This window comes from Sarcophilus harrisii, chromosome 5, assembly GCF_902635505.1.
Source record: "Sarcophilus harrisii chromosome 5, mSarHar1.11, whole genome shotgun sequence".
NCBI classification, from domain to species: Eukaryota; Metazoa; Chordata; class Mammalia; order Dasyuromorphia; family Dasyuridae; genus Sarcophilus; species Sarcophilus harrisii.
In genome coordinates this window covers 106,569,039-106,588,440 of record NC_045430.1, presented here as the reverse complement: position 1 = coordinate 106,588,440, position 19,402 = coordinate 106,569,039, and the positions used below count along the sequence as shown (strand labels likewise).

At 37.6% G+C, this 19,402-nt stretch overlaps 1 protein-coding gene across 2 annotated transcripts; it reads left to right on the top strand.

Annotated features, from left to right (window-relative positions):
- Positions 1-3,411: 3,411 nt before the first annotated feature.
- On the top strand, positions 3,412-18,375 carry C1S (complement C1s). Of its 2 annotated transcripts, none has more exons than XM_023504558.2 (12): positions 3,412-3,600; positions 4,494-4,613; positions 6,608-6,812; positions 7,013-7,190; positions 7,895-8,020; positions 8,561-8,760; positions 10,041-10,194; positions 11,186-11,301; positions 11,771-11,849; positions 12,292-12,420; positions 15,099-15,173; positions 17,137-18,375. In XM_023504558.2, the coding sequence occupies exons 2-12, from the start codon at positions 4,573-4,575 to the stop codon at positions 17,934-17,936; spliced, it is 2,103 nt and encodes a 700-aa protein (XP_023360326.1). In that variant the 5' UTR covers positions 3,412-3,600; positions 4,494-4,572; the 3' UTR covers positions 17,937-18,375. The 2 variants fall into 2 exon arrangements, with proteins under 2 accessions (XP_023360326.1, XP_003771280.1); XM_003771232.4 differs by having other exon boundaries at positions 4,491-4,613.
- The last annotated feature ends 1,027 nt before the right edge of the window (positions 18,376-19,402 follow it).

The following is a 19,402-nucleotide window of genomic DNA, read 5'->3' as shown; positions in this document are numbered from 1 at the left end:
CGTTGTACTTAAGTACATACCTGTCCATACCTGTCATGATAGACTTTGAGATAAGTAAAAAATGTAAAATGGCATGGATCATATCTTTTGATTTGTGCATAAATTGGATTTAAGTGAGGCAGAGTTGTGTGAAATCATTGACCTCATTCTCTCTTCCAGAGTCATCAAAAATCCAGTGACAAGAGAAAGTCAAAATTATTGGTGATGATTTAGGCTACAGTGGATGATCTTGGTGTTTTTGACATTTAATCAAAGTCTCAACATTCCACAATGCCTACTTCAGGCAACTTCATGGCATTTTGGAAGAAATTGTTCTCATTCACTCATTCCACCAAGGGATGTCTTCATATCTTGGGATGGACAACCCTTGAAGCATTGAAGGGTTCAAGACATCTCGGTGACCCTCAATCTGGTTTAGCCTGTCTACTGAAACAGTTACTAGGATATGGCCACTGTGCTAGAGCTTCTTGGAGCCACAGGGAGCTGTATGAACCAGGTGGATACCAATGGTGGAAAGCAGCCCTGAAAAGGACTCAGTAACCCTCATATCTGTGGTATTAGTCTTCTCCAAGCACACTGTACATCCCATCTAGAATACAGTAAGTACTGTATAAATGCTAGCTATCATACCCAGAAAAAGAACTCTGGGAGATGACTAAAAACCATTATATTGAATTCCCAATCCCTATATTTATGCACACCTGCATTTTTGATTTCCTTCACAAGCTAATTGTACAATAATTCAGAGTATGATTCTTTTTGTACAGCAAAATAATGTTTTGGTCATGTATACTTATTGTGTATCTAAGTTATATTTTAATATATTTAACATCTACTGGTCATCCTGCCATTTAGGGGAGGGGGTGGGGGGGGTAAGAGGTGAAAAATTGGAACAAGAGGTTTGGCAATTGTTAATGCTGTAAAGTTACCCATGTATATATCCTGTAAATAAAAGGCTATTAAATTTAAAAAAAAAAAATAAATAAATAAATGCTAGCTATCATTATCATCAGATGGTTCTGCATCAGGCTTTCTGACTAAAACCTTTTCCTCAGTGCCTACAGTCCCTGACTTTCTTCCTATGCCAACTTGGGCTTGAAAAAATGGTCCACTATATTTGCTCTTGGATTTCTTCAATAATTATGGTGCTAATATGGTGCTTTTCTTTGGTTTTATTGGGAGAGAACTAGACTGTACTACTTCCTCCCACTGTGCTGGCTTTGTCAGAATTTGCCTTTATCTTTTGATGAAAATTATAATGATGATGATGGATTATCTTTTTTATGATTTCAGGATCTGTATGTGTATATTTAGTAGGCTTTTGTGTTTTGGGCATTCTCTTATGGTAGAAGTAACTATCTTGCTCCTGATATCTATTTTGTACATTGATTATCTTTTCCTGAGACTAGAAACTATTGATACCTTTTGAGAATACCTTAGGTATGATCCATTTTTATTTTGTTTTCAGAGATTTTTCTCCCATTATAAAGTTCTGGAATGAGGAATAATAATCCAGAGAGTTTGGAAAAAGCTTAGCTCTCACTGTAGGATCAGATTGCCTCAAGGATGAATTTCAGGTCTACATAAATCCAGATTTGGGGCCCCTTTTCCAGGAGGAGATCCTCTAGGCCATAGATGATATTTCCCATCAATATAACTAATAGCATCCAAGGTTAATTGTGGTTTAGCTCTTTAATATTTTTTTTTTTTCCAGAAGACCTTTATTTCAGGAGGCAATTTTTTGGTAGAGGCAATTTCTCAACACAATTTCTTTAATTGCTGGAACCAATGAATTGAGAAAGAAGCATCTTTTGAAAGAAGGTCCATAATTCAAATGGTTGTAATTTAAGAGCAATAGAGAAAGTTAGGATCCCCCAATTTGTCTAATGACATAAGTTCCATATGTAAATCATTATAATTTATATAAGTGTTTACAGTAGGGTTAATTCTCATGAGCCAGGTGATGACTCAGTGGATAGATGCAGGACTTGGAGTCTGGAAAACCTGAATTAAAATCCAACTGTATACAGGTACTGACTATGTGACGGTGAAAAAGTCAACTAACCTCCTTTTGCCTCAGCTTTTTCAACTCTAAAATGGGGATGGATAATAGCAGCACCTGTCTTTTGGGTTGTTACCAAATGAGATATTTATAAAATGCTTAGCACAGTGTCTGGCAAATATTGAGTGATATGTAATTACTTGTTCCTCTCCCTTCTATCCTGTTCTTTTATGCTAGAAGAAGTCTTGCCTAGTTTCCTGCTGAAATGTGGCAGATACATAGGTACCATTCAAACCTGGAGGTAAAGAAAGAAATAGTACATTTTCATTCTGGTGAAAAGAATGAATACAACAACAACAACAAAATTAGGTGATGGTCAGTTCTGATGGATGTGACTTTTCAACAATGAGATGATTCAGGCCAGTTCCAATGTCTTGTAGTGGAGAGAGCCATCTGCACCCAGAGACTATGGTGGTGGTGAGGAGGGACTGACTGTGGTCACAACATAGTTTTTTTACTCTTTTTGTTATTGTTTCCTTGCATTTTGTTTTCTTTCTCATTTTTTTCTTTTTTGATAGGATTTTCTCGTACAGCATGATAAATTATGGAACTATGTGCAGAAGAACATACGTTTAACCTATATTGGATTATTTGCCATCTAGGGGAGAGGGTGGGGGAAAGGAAGGGGGAAAAATTTGGAACACGAGGTTTTGCAAGGATGGATGTTGAAAACCATCTATGCACATATTTTGAAAATAAAAAGCTTAAAAAAATGAGTACAGGTGAAAGGAGGAAAGGCTCTAACTTTTCTGACATATGTAGGCATTACTTCTGATAGGGGAGGAAGAGTCCTGGAAAATATAGTTATACGTTTTCTTTTTTCTTTCTCTTGACTGGAATGTTTTCTGTATGATTCAAAGCTTCTAATCAGTCACAAGCATCTGAATGAGGCCTGTGTTCACCTGGCAACCCATCTTGCTTTAATTAAAGTAAAAAGTAAAGTGCTAAAGTGAAAGTAAAAAGAAATTCTGACCTAAGTTTTGGGTAAATATCCTTTCTTTTAGTATCTAACTGAATTGGACCATGGGAGAGAAAACTATTTATTATGGGCTGGGCTTGACTCCTATTCCCCTCCTTTTCCTATAAACCACCTGATTTCCTCAAAACCACATGCAGATACATTTTATTACACCCCCTTTGGCTAGGAAGAGAGGATTGCACAATAACAAAATTTCCCCTTAAAAAAAAAAATCTCTGTCCTGCATGCAGACAGACCTCAATAGGGGAATTCAGGCCAAAGATGAAGTGGGCAGTGCCTATTCCAAAAGCAGAGGGAGCTCTAAGATCAAGACTGAATCCTCTTCTTCCTGTTTTATGGTCTTCCAGCCCCTCCTTGTATAGTTCAGGGAATTTGAGAAATAGACACATAGAGGGGGAATGGTAGAGACAAGACAGAGAAGGGCAGAGAGACTGGCTGAGAGGCAAAGGAAGTGCTAAATTCCCTGGTAGCCCTCTGTACTTGTCTGTACGTACCTCCCAGGATGCCTACTTGCAGAAATAAAGGAAATTGATCCACTCTTCCCCATCAGCTCCAGAAGGTAAAAACCTTAAAAGCAAGTGGTATGAACTCTAATATGGAGAATACCTTCAATATGATGGTTTTGGTCTTTAGGCAAAGAAGAGAGAAAGGAGTTTCATCTCCTTTCTTAATCTGGGGCCATTTTTCTTGGGCCAACTTCACCCTTATTCCATCCTCCAGTAACCCTTGCTAAAAAGCTAATATGTACTTTGAACAAACTATGGGAAGATTATTACTTTAAGATAAAAGGAAAAGATTAAAGAAATGAGAGAGAACCTATTCTCATTCGTTCTCCAGTTTCTTTTGATTAATTTGCCATTTTTCTTTCCCTATCTGTTTTCATCTGAAAGATAGGGAATAAGGTTTTTTTGGTTTTGTTTGTTTTATACTATTTTGAGTAAAATATTAAGATGTACTTTATTTTGATCCTGAAGGAATCAACCTTTCTCCTATCTACCATTATAATTCAATATATAGTGAAGAGAGATAGTCTAATGTGAGAAAGTGAATCAAAGATTCAAAAGCCCAGGGAGAATGTATTCCTGATGCCTTGTGATAAAGGGACTTTTTTTTTTGTGTGTGTGTGTGTGTGTGTGTTGCTTGGATAGAGATATTGGGTGCTGTGAGGGCATAAAGGAAGGAGAATGTCATAAAACTTAAGTCAAAGTAACAGAAAATCTGAATAGTGAGAAAAGCAAATTGATTAACATGTTGCTTAGGAGAGAGCAATCTTTATCTTAGATTCAATGTGTGAGACAAGAGAAACAAAAGGCAATGGAAGGACAAAGTCTAGAAACTTAAAGGCTGGAAAAATGTGAAAGATGGGTAAAGTTGGGTGGTACTGCTTGGTAGAACCTGAGTGTTGGTATGAAAGTGTCATTGAACTCCAGGTGACTCTCAATCCCAAAGCAGGTTTACTCAGACAAATACGGTGAAACCTATCCCTTCTCTGAACTCCAAAGTCCAGAGGTAGAGAGAGCCAGAGCTAAAGATGTCCAGCTTCTCAGGTCCTATCAAATCCACAAGCATATGGTGAGTGGTCAAGAAACCCGAGAGATATTTTTCCCCTCTATTTGTGTTCTTCCTTTCTCCTCTGGGAACTTGTTCTACCGATCATTCTCTCTCACATTCTGTCTTTCTCCCTCCTCTTCTCATCCTTCCCCCTCCCCTTTCTTTTCTTCTCTCCTCTTCTCTCCTTATTTCTCCTCTATTTTTTCTTCTTTCCCCCCTCTCTTCACTTCCCCATATCTCTTTAGTTTTTCTATATTTTCTCCTTCCCAGGGACCTACAAAAATTCCCAAGATTCCTCTAACAGTTCATTCAATAAGCATGTATTACATAACTACTTTTTTTTACAAACACTATATGCTAGTGTTATGAATGTCTATTCCTTCCATTCAGGGAGTTTGTTTTTTACAGATTTTTTTTTAAAACTGGAAAACTCTTGGATTTGGAGTAAAATGACAGGTTTAAGTTCCTGGTCATGGTCACTACTTATATGGTGACTACTTATATGATCTTGGTCAAGTTAATTAACTTCTCTGGGCCTCAATTTCCTCATCTATAAAATATGAAGGGCCAATTCTCAATCCATGATCCTATGATCTGAAAAGGCAATGTCAGTAGCTAGCCTTATTGTAGATAGTTGCCCATTCACCATCCTTTGTTTCCCAGAATGTAACTTCCTTCTCTGTCCACAATACTATATAAGTGTTGTTTTTCTAATCAGATATAAGCTCCTTTAAGGTGGGAACTTCTGTATTTGCATCCCTAGCATTTGCCATGGGGCAGCTAGGTGGTACATTGGATAGAGGGCTAGACCTGGAATCAGGAAAATTCCTTTTTGTGGGTTTAAATGCAGCCTCAGATACTTACTGTGTGACCTTGAGCAAGCAGGGTTAAATACTCTTCTCAATTCCTCATTTATAAAATGAGCTAGAGAAGGAAATGGCAAACCACTCCATTATCTTTGTTAAGAAAACCCCAAATAGGGTCACAGAGCATCAGATATAACTGAAAATGACTAAACAACAAATACTACAAATGCAGTGCTTAATAGATACTTTCATTTGTTGTCAGAAGAATTATCTTTGTGACCTTTTTTTTTTTTTTGAAGAGGGGTGTGGATCTGCGACTTAATTGATTTAGGGGATTCCTGGTAAGAAAACTCTACTGATGCTGAATGGTGTCTGTTGAAATTTATAATCTTAAAGGAGTAGCTAAGTGGTACAGTGCATAGGGCTCAGCCCAAGAGCCACGAGGACCTGAGTTATCCAATTGCACCTTGCCCCAAAAGAAAAGGAAATTTATAATTTTAGAGAGTTTCCTGGGGACACTGAGTGGTTCAGTGACTTATTCAGGGTCATATAGTTTGCATATACCAGAGACAGGATTTGACCTGATTTCATGGCAACTCCTAGATTGTCCCTCTATTCAGTATGCCACATTAACTTCAGGTAACCTTATCTTTCAAAAATATGTCGTGTACCTTGATGATTTTATATGCCTCCTAATCACCACATCCTTCCTTCTCTCAAATGACCATATATCTACGGGTTTAGGTCTAGGATCATAGGATCACCAGATTATAAATGTATAGCTGTAAGACACTGCAGTGGCCATCTAGTTCATCCCAATCATTTTATGTTATGTGGGTCCGTGTTATATTTTTCCAGTAGAGTGTAAGGTCTTGGAGGGCAAAGACTGTTTTGTTTTTGTACTTATATTTTCAGTTCCTTGCTTGTAGTAATCATTTAAATGTTTGTTGAATTGAATATAGGGTCTGAATTTTACTTTTTTTCATCCCCTTGAGAGAGCCTGATCTTGCCACAAGTCAATAGAAATGCTTAGAGATTTGACATCTAAGGAGTCTTGACTGTGACCTATCTTCTTTAACCTTTTCTTCTTTCTATCATGACTATCCTTATCTTTTTCCTGTTCTCTGTGATATCACTTGCTTTCTAGTTATTCTCAAGATAAAATTCGCCCCATGGCACATAGGTCATCCCTCTGTGTCTTTTTTCTAGGTGTATTGTTTTGTTTGCAGTCCTGACATGGGCGGAGGAGACCTCCATGTATGGGGAAATTTTATCCCCTAACTATCCCCAGGCATACCCCAATAATGCACATAAGACCTGGAAGATCACAGTTCCTGATGGGTATGGCATCCATCTCTATTTCACTCATCTGGACATGGAGTTGTCAGCCAACTGCGAGTATGATTTTGTGAAGGTATTGTATAAGTACAGAAGAACCTGAAACTAAGGGCTTCGAGCAGGGAAATAGAGGGAGAGATTGTGAAATAGAGGAACTATGTGGGAAAGGAAATCTGGTTCTTCTTCCTTCCTTCTCCTTATTCCAAGGCCTTATATCAGAACATTTCCTAGTCTTTGGTTCCCAAGTTCTGTATCTGTTTCAAATCCTTTTCATAGATTATGTCCGGAGACCTTGTAGAAGGAGTACTCTGTGGGCAGAAGAGTAGCAAGAACCCCAGTTCTCCAATAGTGAAGGAGTACCATGTACCATATAACAGTCTTGATGTGATCTTTGAATCAGACTTCTCGAATGAAGAACGTTTCACAGGATTTGCTGCTTATTATGTTGCCATAGGTATGGCCAAATATTTTCCCATTAATGTCTTTTTTGAAATGTTCCAACTTTAATGTCTGAATTAGGAAGGAATTAATAACAAGTTCATGGATCAGGATTCTATTCCTAATTTTTATAAAAGAAAATCATTAGTGCCATCTCCATTACTCCCATTGGTATGTGGAAGTCTTGACTTAGTTTGAGTTTCTGCTGTGAGACACAAGTTTGACATTCAAATATACTTGGGAAATTCTAATATATTTTCATATAAGGTACTTGCCATTGAGACATTTAAAAATTTTGTTAAAAAAAAAAGTTATTATTTTATCATACCAATAAATTTGCTAATTACACATGCTTTTCTACTACAGACTTTAACAGGGTATCTGATTTTTTGGGTATCATCTTTAGTGTTAGGTGCTTCTTCCTGAAAGATTTTTTGAAACCTAAAGGTCCCAGACATTGTAAACTCATCCTGTACTATGTAAGTTCTTAGCCCTAAATACTTAGTAGTATGAATTAAGACAGGAGTAATAGTATGCAGAGTCAGGAGCCCTTGATATCAAAGAGCATGCAAAGTAGTTCTACTAAAGCTCAAAAGCAATATCCCTTCCTGCTCTATAGGGTCAGTGTCTGTAGGGTCTAATTTTGTAGGTTTTAGTTAAACTTTATTCTCTTATATACATCTTCATTTCCAATTTAACATCCTCTCTTCCTATTTTCAGATATAAATGAGTGCACAGATTTTAACGATAGCCCTTGTAGTCATTTCTGCAACAACTTCATTGGTGGTTACTTTTGCTCCTGCCCTCCAGAGTACTTCCTCTATGATGACATGAAAAATTGTGGAGGTGAGCCATTCATCCATCCATCTATCCATCCATTCATTCATTCAACAATGATAATCGCCATGAGATGCATGAATGGGGAAGTTTGTTTATACCACCAGTTTAACCCTTATAGTTATCCTTGATTTTGATAAATATATATCCCATTTTCTAGGAATATATAGTCTAGAAAATGTGTTAAAATATAGATATTTTAATTTCTCTGCACTTATAGGGAAGAAATACCCCAGAGTAAACAAGGTCCCAAAGGTAAACTATTAGCTAAGGGAAAACATTCAAACATGGAGTGGTTCAAGCCCTGGAAAGTGTCTACCCTTATCATAGGCAGATTAGTAGAGACCTCATTATGGTTTGGCATCTTTAATGAGGATTGTGACTCTAATTGATGATGTGCCATCAGGAAATTAATGGATTTAGATTCTAATTAAGGTCATGGATTTGTTTTGAATGAAAGATGGTTAATAAGATTAAGATGAATAGAAGATGCCAAGATTTTTTTTTTATTCTGCTGATTTTCTCTTTTCTTCCTCCTTTTTTTTGAAGTGAATTGCAGTGGGAATATGTTCACTGATCTAACTGGAGAGATTACCAGCCCTAACTATCCTAGTTTATATCCTGAGAACTCTCGCTGTGACTACAGGGTCTTTTTGGAGAAAGGCTTTCAAGTGGTGGTGACTATTAAGAGAGAAGATTTTGATGTAGAAGCAGGTGATTCAGAAGGAGATTGTCCGGACAGCCTGCTTGTGCGTGGTGGATAGTTATCTTTGTTTCCCTTTCATGCATGTTTTTCCCTCAAAAAGAGATCTTTCCTTCCTTTAGTTCCTTTCTTGCATTTTTTCTTTCATTCTTTTCCTCTTGTCCATTGTAGCAAATATATTCCCCACTTGGAAAAACATCCAAGTCAACTATATGTTCTCCTCAGGACTTTGGAGGGTATCCTGAAGGGATTTGGGGAATCTCTTCTCTACTGTCATTGACTCAATCTCCCACCAGTTATGCCCTCCCCTAATTCTTAAGTGTCCATCAGTATAACCCTAGTTCTATTTATCTACTTAATGTCAATCAACTTTTGAAAGGAGCATTCATTTAAAAGACAAAAGTACAAGTAAGCACATTCACTTAATGCAGCAAGAACATACTTTCTTCCATACTACCTTGGTCTCTGGCGAGAGTGGACATATTTCCTACATAATATTCATCGTTCCCACCGAGTTTCTACCCAGAGGAGGCACTGCTGCTGGATTAGTCTTTATCTTAGCGATGGCTAAGTTAGGTCCTAAAGATCACTCTTGAAGGTCACATTTTGCTTCATGAAGTGTTGACTTACTATAGACTTACTATAAAATCAGGATGCCAGAATACTCAGGTGCTCCCTTTGATGACCTTATAGAGTGGAGTCTTCCATTCCCTCATCTAAAACAGAAAAGCACAAATGTTAAAGCAAAAGATTAAGGCCCATGTCATGGAACCATATCTAAGCTTGGTTTTGGAGGGAGGCCCAAAGCCTCACTCCCCACAGCAATTTCTCTCACTGGACAGTAAGCAAAGGAGTCAAAGCAAGGGAAACAGGTAAAACAAAGTAATTCAAGAAAAAAAGAAAAATGAACCTGAATCTCTGTTTTCTAAGCTCTTTTGGAAAATCTCCAAAATTCTAGCTTTCAAGTTGTTTGATTAGAATAATCAAGCAGATATTTATTAGGTACTATTTTGGGCCAGGCACTGTGCTAGGCCCTAGGAATACAAAAATAGGCAAAAGACAATCAAAAAGTCTTCTCCTAACCATGTGGTTAGCAGAGACTAGTTATAGAATATTTATATATGCTTAAGTGTTTATAAGAGCCTTCCATTAAAAATCATCACAAGTCTCCAAGAGCAGTCTCCCTAGCCTTTTCTGCATGGCAAATGGCATAGACTCTGTTATACTACGTTTAATCTTTTTGTGCCTTATTTTCTGCCTCTTTTTTTTTGTTGTTGTTCCTTTCTGTCTCTTTCCTGACTTATTCTCACTTTTTTTCCCTCCCAGTTCACTGCAGGAGGCCAGCAGTTTGGGCCCTACTGTGGTAATGGATTCCCTGGACAGCAAATAATTGAAACTAAGGACAATGTTCTTGATATCATCTTCCAAACTGATGAAACAGGGCAAAAAAAAGGCTGGAAACTCCGTTACTATGGAGATCGTAAGTAGCCATGCAAGCTATTCCTATAGATGCTTGCATCCAAGTAACATTTCTATGCCAAATATCTGAAGAAATAGATAAGTAGATGTATAAATTTACACTTTCAGAGAGAAATGTATTGACACATTATTACACTGGATGCTAAAAGGATGGGTTGAGGGATGATTTCCAAAAAAAAAAAAAAAGCAGTATTTTTCTTATAAATTCAAAAATTATTTAATTCCCATGAGACTTCCAAACTCCTAAAGCGATTCTGTAAATGCCTCAACTTCCAGGATTTCTCCTCCTCAGCTAAACCAACCTGTAAGCTCAGACTTTTTATTTGTATTTTGGATGAGAGATCTTAGGAAACTAAACCAAGATGTTTAGATGGAGAATGATGCTAGATACTTTTACATATCAGTGATCAGAAAAGAGAAATGGTGAGTACATAAGACAAAGAGGATGATGAAAGAATATAATAGTAAAATTATATAGAAGAACATAAAAACTGGAAATATGTTTAATAGTTGAATGAATTAAGGCAGGAAGTCAGGCACATAAATATTTATGAAATAGAATTGAATTATAGAATTCGATTTTCTTATTAGCTAAGATGATAGAAAGATGGAGTGCATGGGTTGGATCATAAAATGGTGTTTAGCTATTAGATAGATGATAAGGTCATACTGAGAAACCATATGAAGCCAAAAGACTAGGCCCCTGTCCTGCCCTGTGTGTGCATCATCAAATCACTTAAGTACTATGGCCCACCATGTCATCATCTGTAACACAGGAAATATAATAAGACACTACCTTTGGAGATAATGAGTTATGAAAAAACTCATAGTTTTTGGACTATATTGTGGATTCCCTTTAATTGCTATAGAAGTATGTTTTTATCAAATCAAGTTAAGAGACTAGAGAAATATGTCATTTTAAAGACAAGTGATTGTCAGACTTTTTATTCATTGATGTTTTCTATTCTGTTGCTGCCATTTTCCTTCTAAAGCAATGCCATGTCCTAAAGAATTTACAGCCAACTCTATTCAGGATCCTGTAAAGGCCAAATATGTCTATCAGGATACTGTGAAGATAACTTGTCTGGAAGGGTTTGAAGTGGTGCAGGTAAGTTACTTTCAGGGGACTGTTTTTTGTCCCCCTCCATTCAAGGTAATCACTAAGTTTCTAAGTGTTTTAGCCTCCATGGCTATTTCTAAAGAAGGCATGGTTTTTACAACAAAGACAGCCCAAACATGCTTCCTCTGACTATTTAATCCCCTCCTGGGAGGAACTGAGTCATGTTACCCTCCCCATCCCTACTTTTGCTGCTTCTTTTTTGGTCATCCTGATTCCAGGGCCAGTATTTTATCCACTGTACCATCTAACTTCCCCCGGCTTCTTTTTTGGCATCCAATTCAGTGACTTCAAGTGGAAACCAATTGTGAAGCTACAGATCTGGGCTGGGTTGTTTAACAAGGTCTCTCCTTGTTAAAATTTGTGAGGGGTCCTGATTAAACACTAGGATGGGACTTCCTCTGGTACTCTGACTTCTCCACATCCTTCCTAGTTATTGGTAGTTCTTGTTTTTCTTTAGGGAAGAGTCAGCTCAACATCCTTCTATTCAACTTGTCAAAGTAATGGGCAGTGGAGTAATTCCAACCTAAAATGCAAACGTAAGTAATGGAGCGCAATATTCTCCAAAATGTGTTACATGTTGAGGGTATTCAGACTATAAAAGGAGATAGATTGGGTCTTAGGTTTCTAAACACAGAGATTTTATTGAGCCTTAGGCCAGCTGAAACATAGAAGGGCAATGAGATTGCAATGTATTTCTTTTTCTAGCATCCCAGCACATTGCCAGTGAGAGAGAGAAAAATAGACATCCAATGGGGTAATGGTTGTTTGTGCTGCAAGGTTTTACTCTTCAGTGAGGTTAGCATAAAGAAAACTAGGTAGGATAACCACAAGGAGAACGGAAAAGGCTCATCTCAGAGATATTTGAAAACCTCAAATGGCAGTGGAATCAATTGGATAGAGAGTTAGAGTTGATGTCATAACTTTTGCTTGGTAAGAATCGCTACCTTGATGACCCCCTGTCCTGATTTTCCTTTGTAGCGGTGGACTGCGGCATCCCAGAACCCATTAAAAATGGGAAAACAGACAATACGAAATATACCTTGTTTGGGGCAGTGACTCAATATACCTGCAACGAGCCATATTATTACATGAAGACTGAAGGGACTGGTAGGTTTTTTCTTTGGGGGAGAGATAATGAAAATGAAGACATTAAAAGGTAGTTTTTTTCCTTGTAATTGAAAGGGCAAAGGGAACACACAGGGATATAGTAGGTGTGAGGTATTAGTTGGTATTCCAAAAGACATGGATTCAAACCAATCCTTAGACCAGGGGAAGGGAAACTTTTTTCCTGCCAAGAGCCATTTAGATATTTTTAAGGTCATTTGTAGGCCAGACATAATTACTAACAGAAAGAACTCAAGCAGTGGGAGATTGTTGTCACCTTGGCAGGGCCAGACCAAATGATTTCATGGTCCAGGACAGATGGTCCCACCCCTGCCTTAGATGCTAGCTTTGTGACACAGGGGAAGCTTCTTAATTTATCTCTGCCTCAGTTTCTTTATCTGTAAAATGAGGGGATTGGACTTGATGAACTCAGCAGTTCCTTGTAGCTACAAATCTGTGATCTTCCAATCTTATGATTTCTTGACTATGTTGCTTTTATCTTCACTGAATTAAAATACAATTCTCATATAGGAACAATCAGGGGGTAAAGTCAAAATAGATACTTATTAAGTCACTACTACATGCCAGGCTCTTTGCTTAGCACTGGGGGCATAAAAAGAAGCAAAAATGAATTGCACATATTTAATCTCTGACTACTTGCTGTTTGGGGAGGGGAGAAAAAGGGAGGGAGAAAAATTTGAAGCACAGTCTTACAAAAATCAATGTTGAAAACTATTTTTACATGTATTTGGAAAAATAAAATACTATTGAATTTTTTTTTTTTTTAAAGATGTTGCCTGCCCTCGGGGGTTTATAGTCTCATAAGGGAAACAACATGTAAATGACTTTGTACAAACAACTGAAATTGGAAGTGATCAACGGAAGAAAGGCATTATTAATTAGCATTAAGGGGGATCAGGAAATGGTAAACCTAAAAGAGAAGATTTCAGTTGGGTCTTGAAAATAATCAGGGAAATCTTTTTAAGGAGTTTAGATGGGATAGTTAGGTGGCACAATGGATAGTCAGGAGGACTTGAATTCAAATCCAGCCTCAGACACTTATTAGCTATGTGATCCTGGATAAGTAACAACTCAATAAAAAAAAAAGGTTAAACACAAAAGGCCGATAGAGTCCTTTAGATCAGTTTAGAGACTTATAAAATTTTAGAATCTTAGAATTCTAAGGGATTTTAGAGTTTTCTAGTCCAGCTTCCTACTTGGAATAGAAATATGTTTTTATAATATTCTTGATAATAGTAATTCATGCTCGGAATGAGTTATTTGATTTGAAACCCAGGAATTTATAGACCCACAATTATAAACTGCCTTTACTCTGACCGAAGAGCTCTTTTTACAGCACAGTCTGGTCTTTGTAAGGTAACTCAAGATACAGAAATCTTCTGACTAGCTTTTCTCTCTCACATCAAGTATGTTCACAGCTGCCATTATAACATAAGTATTTCCCCTTCTTCTTTCCCTTCCTTATGATCTCCACTATGCTGTAAGATACTGACTGGTATATCAGGGAAAAATCTCTGACCACTTTTCTGTCCTAAACCCAGAATCTGTAGAAGATTGAATGTTTAGATCCTTCCTTTGTGGGTCCAGGGGCTAACAGTCTGGTCCTTTCTTTATAATGGCTGCCCTCAGGAGTCTGGAGCTTCAATGAGGAGAATCAGTGCTGAGGGGCTCTGCCTTCCTTGTTTTACTTTATTTTATTTTATTTTTGTTTTTTTTCCCTAGTAAATTTATTTATTTATTTATTTATTTTTTAATATCCTCAAATAAGTTTATTAAGAACTTTAATATCAAAGCTTCCAAACTTTACACCTGTCATTTACCCAGTAAAATCACAACATTAAGGATATACATCATTGGTAAACTTCCTTTCAGTATTTGTTCTGAGAGTTATTATTTTTTAAAATTTGTACTTTTGATTATATCATCAACTTCTACAACTTTGTGACCATATTAATTTGAAGAGGTGGCTTTATGAATCATGTTGGGAGAGAAAAATCAGAGCAATAGGGCAAAACCATAGGAGAGATAAAAAAAAAAAAAAAAAAGAAGTGAACATAGCATGTGCTGATTTTCATTGTTTCCTTAGTTCTTTTTCTGGGTGCAGATGGCATTTTCTGTCCAAAGTCTATTGGAATTCCTTTGGATCACTGAACTACTGAGAAGAACCAAGCCTTTCATGGTTGATCATCACACATTCTTGCTCTTATTGTATATAATATATTCCTGGTTCTGCTTATTTCCCTTAGCATCAGTTCGTATAAATCTTTCTAGACCTTCCTATAATCATCTCCTTCACCAATTTTCATAGAACAATAATATTCCACATATACCACAGTTTATTCAGCCATTCCCCAATTGATGGGCATCCATTCATTTTCTTTGCTACCACAAAAAGGGCTGCTACAAACATTTTTGCACATGTGGGTCCCTTTCCCTCCTTTAAGATCTCTTTGGGATCCAGACCCAGTAATGGCTGCTGGATCAAAGAGTATGCACAGTTTGATGGCTCTTTGGGCATAGTTCCAGATTGCTCTCCAGAATGGTTGGATGTATTCACAATGCCACCAACAGTGCATCAGTGTCCCAGTTTTCCCGCATCCCCCCCAACATTCCGCATTATCTTTTCCTGCCAGCTTACCTGCCTTCCTTGTTGATTTCAGGGGAGTATCGTTGTGCTGCCAACGGGACCTGGGTGAACAAGGTGTTAGGCGCGGAGCTGCCTCAGTGTGTAGCAGGTAACTGAGGCTGGGTATGGGGAATAACTGCAGTGAAAGTAAGATGGAGGGCAGAGGGATGTTGGAAGGATTGAGCCTAGCATAGCTTCTTGAAGAAGCAGTGACTTGTAGAGTGTTTGGGAAAATGATCTTGTTGGAGCTACAGTCAATTACCTCCTGGGGGGGAAGCCTAGAAACTTTGGGACCACCAAAGTCTGACCTAGTGACAGGTGGCTTCTGGGGACCAGATCAGAGTAAATGGGCCTATGGGAGTCACAAGTGCAATGCTATAGAAAGTGTGTTCGATTTGAAATCAGAGAATGGAAGGAAAGATGAGAGAATTAGCATTTATAAATGCTAGGTATTGTACTGAGAGATTTTTACAAATATTATCTAATCTGATACTCACAAGAACCCTTTAAGGCAGGTGTTATTATGATCTTCATTTTACAGTTGACAAATCTGAAGTAAATAGAGGTTAAATGGACTTGAATTCAAATTCTACCCTTGATGTTTAATTACACTTGAGTGACATTGAGAAAGTTCAATTCACTTTTCTGGTCTAAGTTTTTTCACCTGTACTAAGAATGGGTTGGACTAGATAGCTCCATGGTTCCTCTCAGGTCTAAATCTAAGATGTCACCTAGTAAAGGTGAGTGTGAGAATCAAATGAAGATTAGAGTTGGCATAATAAGTTTGGTAAGACTGTTCACTTTTTTTGTTATGGACCCCAAACCCCTTTGGTTTGGGAAAACCAAAATTTGTATTTTATTATGAAATCAAATGGGAAAGCATTTTCAAATGCACAAAATAAAATACCTAGAATTACAAAGGAAATTATTTTATAATACAGTTATTTTTGGAATAGATGAACAATTTTTTTTTCCATCCAAGTTTATAGATAGCAAGCTAAGAACCCTTGGGTAAAGACAATTGAAATGTAATTTCATAATTACATAATCATATCCTAGATCAAGTAGATAGATTATTTTCCCACAGAAAATCTAGGTATAAACACATATTATGAGATTGTTAAGGATGGAACTCTGGGCCATAGGTCTTGCTAATGCCTCTTAGATCTTGGATTATGTTAGAAACTTGCTATACTGCCTTCTTATCATAGAAACCTCTTATAACAAAAAACTACACAGTTAAGTATAATAAGACAAGTTATCCACAATGAATAATGTGGACCTCATTCCACACTTAGAGTCTACTATCCATCTGCCAAGACAAGAAAGACAATATTTCATCATTGTTTAATTCTTCCAATCCTACTCTCACATACAATAAGGGAACATTTTAATTATTGATTAGTGGAGTTATTAGTGTCATCTGTTAGATGTTACTTAGCTAGTTTACTGCATTTTTTCATGACTCAGAGTGAAGGAGAAGCTTGAAATACCCACCAGAAAATTGTTTCTTATCAGAATAATTCAACCTGATAGTCAAGCTATCTATCCCCAAATTCCAGAACAAATACCCCCTTTCTTTACAGAATACTAAATTGCTTTCTCATACAGAAGGAACTGGGGGTAAAAGACAATGAATCCAATTAGGCTAGGCAGGGAAGGGCTTAGATGTAGGTCATCAGCTGAAATCAAATGGGGCTCCTGATATAATGAGTAAAAGATAAAGTCACTGTATTTCCAAGCAATCAATAGGAAATAGAGCAACAAGTAGATCTGGGCAGGGAAGAAATAAATCAGACCCTCTGTCTTCATCTCATCACCTAGGCTGAGGCATAGTTTTGGCAGAGGAATCAAGCTCTAGTCCACACCAATCAGGAGCCAGCTCCTCTCTCTTTACCCATTGTTAATGGTGGTAATTGATAGGGTGTCAGTTTATGAGGAAATGGATGATATGTAGGTTTTGAAGAGACTTCAGTATAGGCTGGTAATAATATGAAAATGATTGGGCATCAATTTGAGGCCATTTTTTTTTTTAATAGTCCTTTGCTAACTTATCTTTTTGCGTTCCCTAGTCTGTGGAGTTCCCAGTCAGCCCTTTTCAGAAAACCAGAGGATTTTTGGGGGCAAAAGGGCAGATATTGGCAGTTTCCCCTGGCAAGTATTCTTTCAGTATCCAAGAGCTGGTGGAGCCCTCATTGACGAGCACTGGGTGCTAACTGCTGCCCATGTATTAGAAGGGAACGCCAACCCTATTATGTACATGGGAACCACCAAGGTTGATCGTGCAGCTCTGGATGAAGCCCAGCTGCTCGTTGCTGATGGCGTCTTTATTCATCCCAACTGGAGTCCTGTTGCTAACCTAGAGGCAAGAAAGAATTTTGACAACGACATCGCACTCGTGCGCCTAAAAGACCCAGTAAAGATGGGACCTAATGTTTCTCCCATATGCCTGCCAGGTACTTCATCCGAGTATGACCTCAAGTATGGGACCCTGGGAATGATCTCAGGCTGGGGCCAAGCAAACAGACGCTTAAATGTTGTTGAACTGCGAGGGGCACGATTACCTGTGGCTCCCCTGGTAAAGTGTCAGTCGGTAAAGAGTGATGACGCCACAGTAGATATCAGCACCTTTAGTTTTACCAGTAACATGATCTGTGCTGGAGGAGAGAAGGGGAGTGATAGCTGTAAAGGAGACAGTGGTGGGGCCTTTGCTGTACAGGTCCCTAATCAAGAGAACAATAAATTATATGTAGCTGGCCTGGTGTCCTGGGGACCTAAATGTGGTACTTATGGGATCTACACTAAAGTAAAAAATTATATTTCCTGGATTGAGAAGACTATGCAGGAAAATAGGATCTCTGATCAGGATTAATCTATTCTTCTATCACCCACCTCTCTGGATTGTCATCCTTCCCCAGTGTTTCATTGTGATTGCGGGGAGTTAGAATGGAAGAGACAGAAATGTTTGTGTGATGAGATGGAGAATATTGTTAGCTCTGAAATGTCCAACCAAATGTATTCTTCTGTTGTAATGGCACCTGGTTAGATCACTCTTATCTTTGGAGACCTCTTTCTATTGGTTCATGTCATTCTTTTGACTGCTGTCTCATCCTATCACAATAAGGAACAAGCCTGAAAGAACTCTCTTGCCCCTAGTCATGAATTTTGCTAGTCATTACAGCTCTGATAGTGACTGATGGAGACGCTATTTACCTCCCTTGCCCACCTCCTCCTCTATTCACAGTTATAGTTAATGAATCATTCTTAAAATCCAATGATTAGCCACAATAAAATGTGATTCCACTCTAACTCAGGTGTCCCTCATTCTTTCACAAGGACTCAGAATCAGGATCATAGAACCACAGTGGATGTGAAGGAGAGGGGAAATGATTGACAGGAAGTCAGGCAGGCCCTTGTTTATTCTGACAGGAATTTTATCAGCAATTCAATATTATTTCTTGAGATCACTCTTTATAGAGCTTTGTACTATGTGGTGTGGTAGAAAGAGAGGGAGATAAAAGAATATTCTAATATCTCCCTTACCAAAATTTGATTGACAAATTAAAGGGTGAGTCTAAATCAGAGTTCAGAGTTTCTATGTTAAAATGTGAATCTGGGCTTTAGAAAATATTTTGAATGTTTCATTGGAAATCCCTGGGAACATAACATTCATTAACAATGGGTTGAATATTTACCATGTATTTGACTATCTGCCATCTAGGGGAGGGGATGGGGGAAAGAAGGGAGAAATTTGGAACAGAAAGTTTTGCAAGGATCAATGTTGAAAAATTATCCATGAATCATGTGTTTTGTAAATAAAAAGCTTTAATAAAACAAAAAAAGAAAGAAAAAAACCAAATGGGTTGAGATGGTGATGACCTTTAAGGGGCATTATGTATATGATGAAGGCTGGGAGTGATGTAGAAAAAAAGAATGAATTCAGATTTCATGGTGTGTACCTATGGAGCTAAGAGAATAGCTGGTTTGATGATGCCATGATGGAGTTATAAAGAAGTGAAAGGGATTTTTTTTCTTTTAAAAAAATTATTTCAGGAAGAAAAAGTATCTGGAATAGATAATCTTCATTTTCTGATTGAAAATAAGGGAGCTGTGGGATGTCTTTTTTTCCTGATTTTTATTTTTATTATGAAATTGAATGGCTTTACTTTTTTTGAACAATTCTCTCCCCTTTATTTTTTTGGTCAATTTTGTGATTTAATGTTTAAATGCAACTGTAATCTCAATAATGTGGATCCTTTTTTTAGTGATACAGATGGCAACCCATCCTTGCCCGCTCTTCCTTTGTGACTTTTAATCTTCTCCCATAAATCCTCAAGA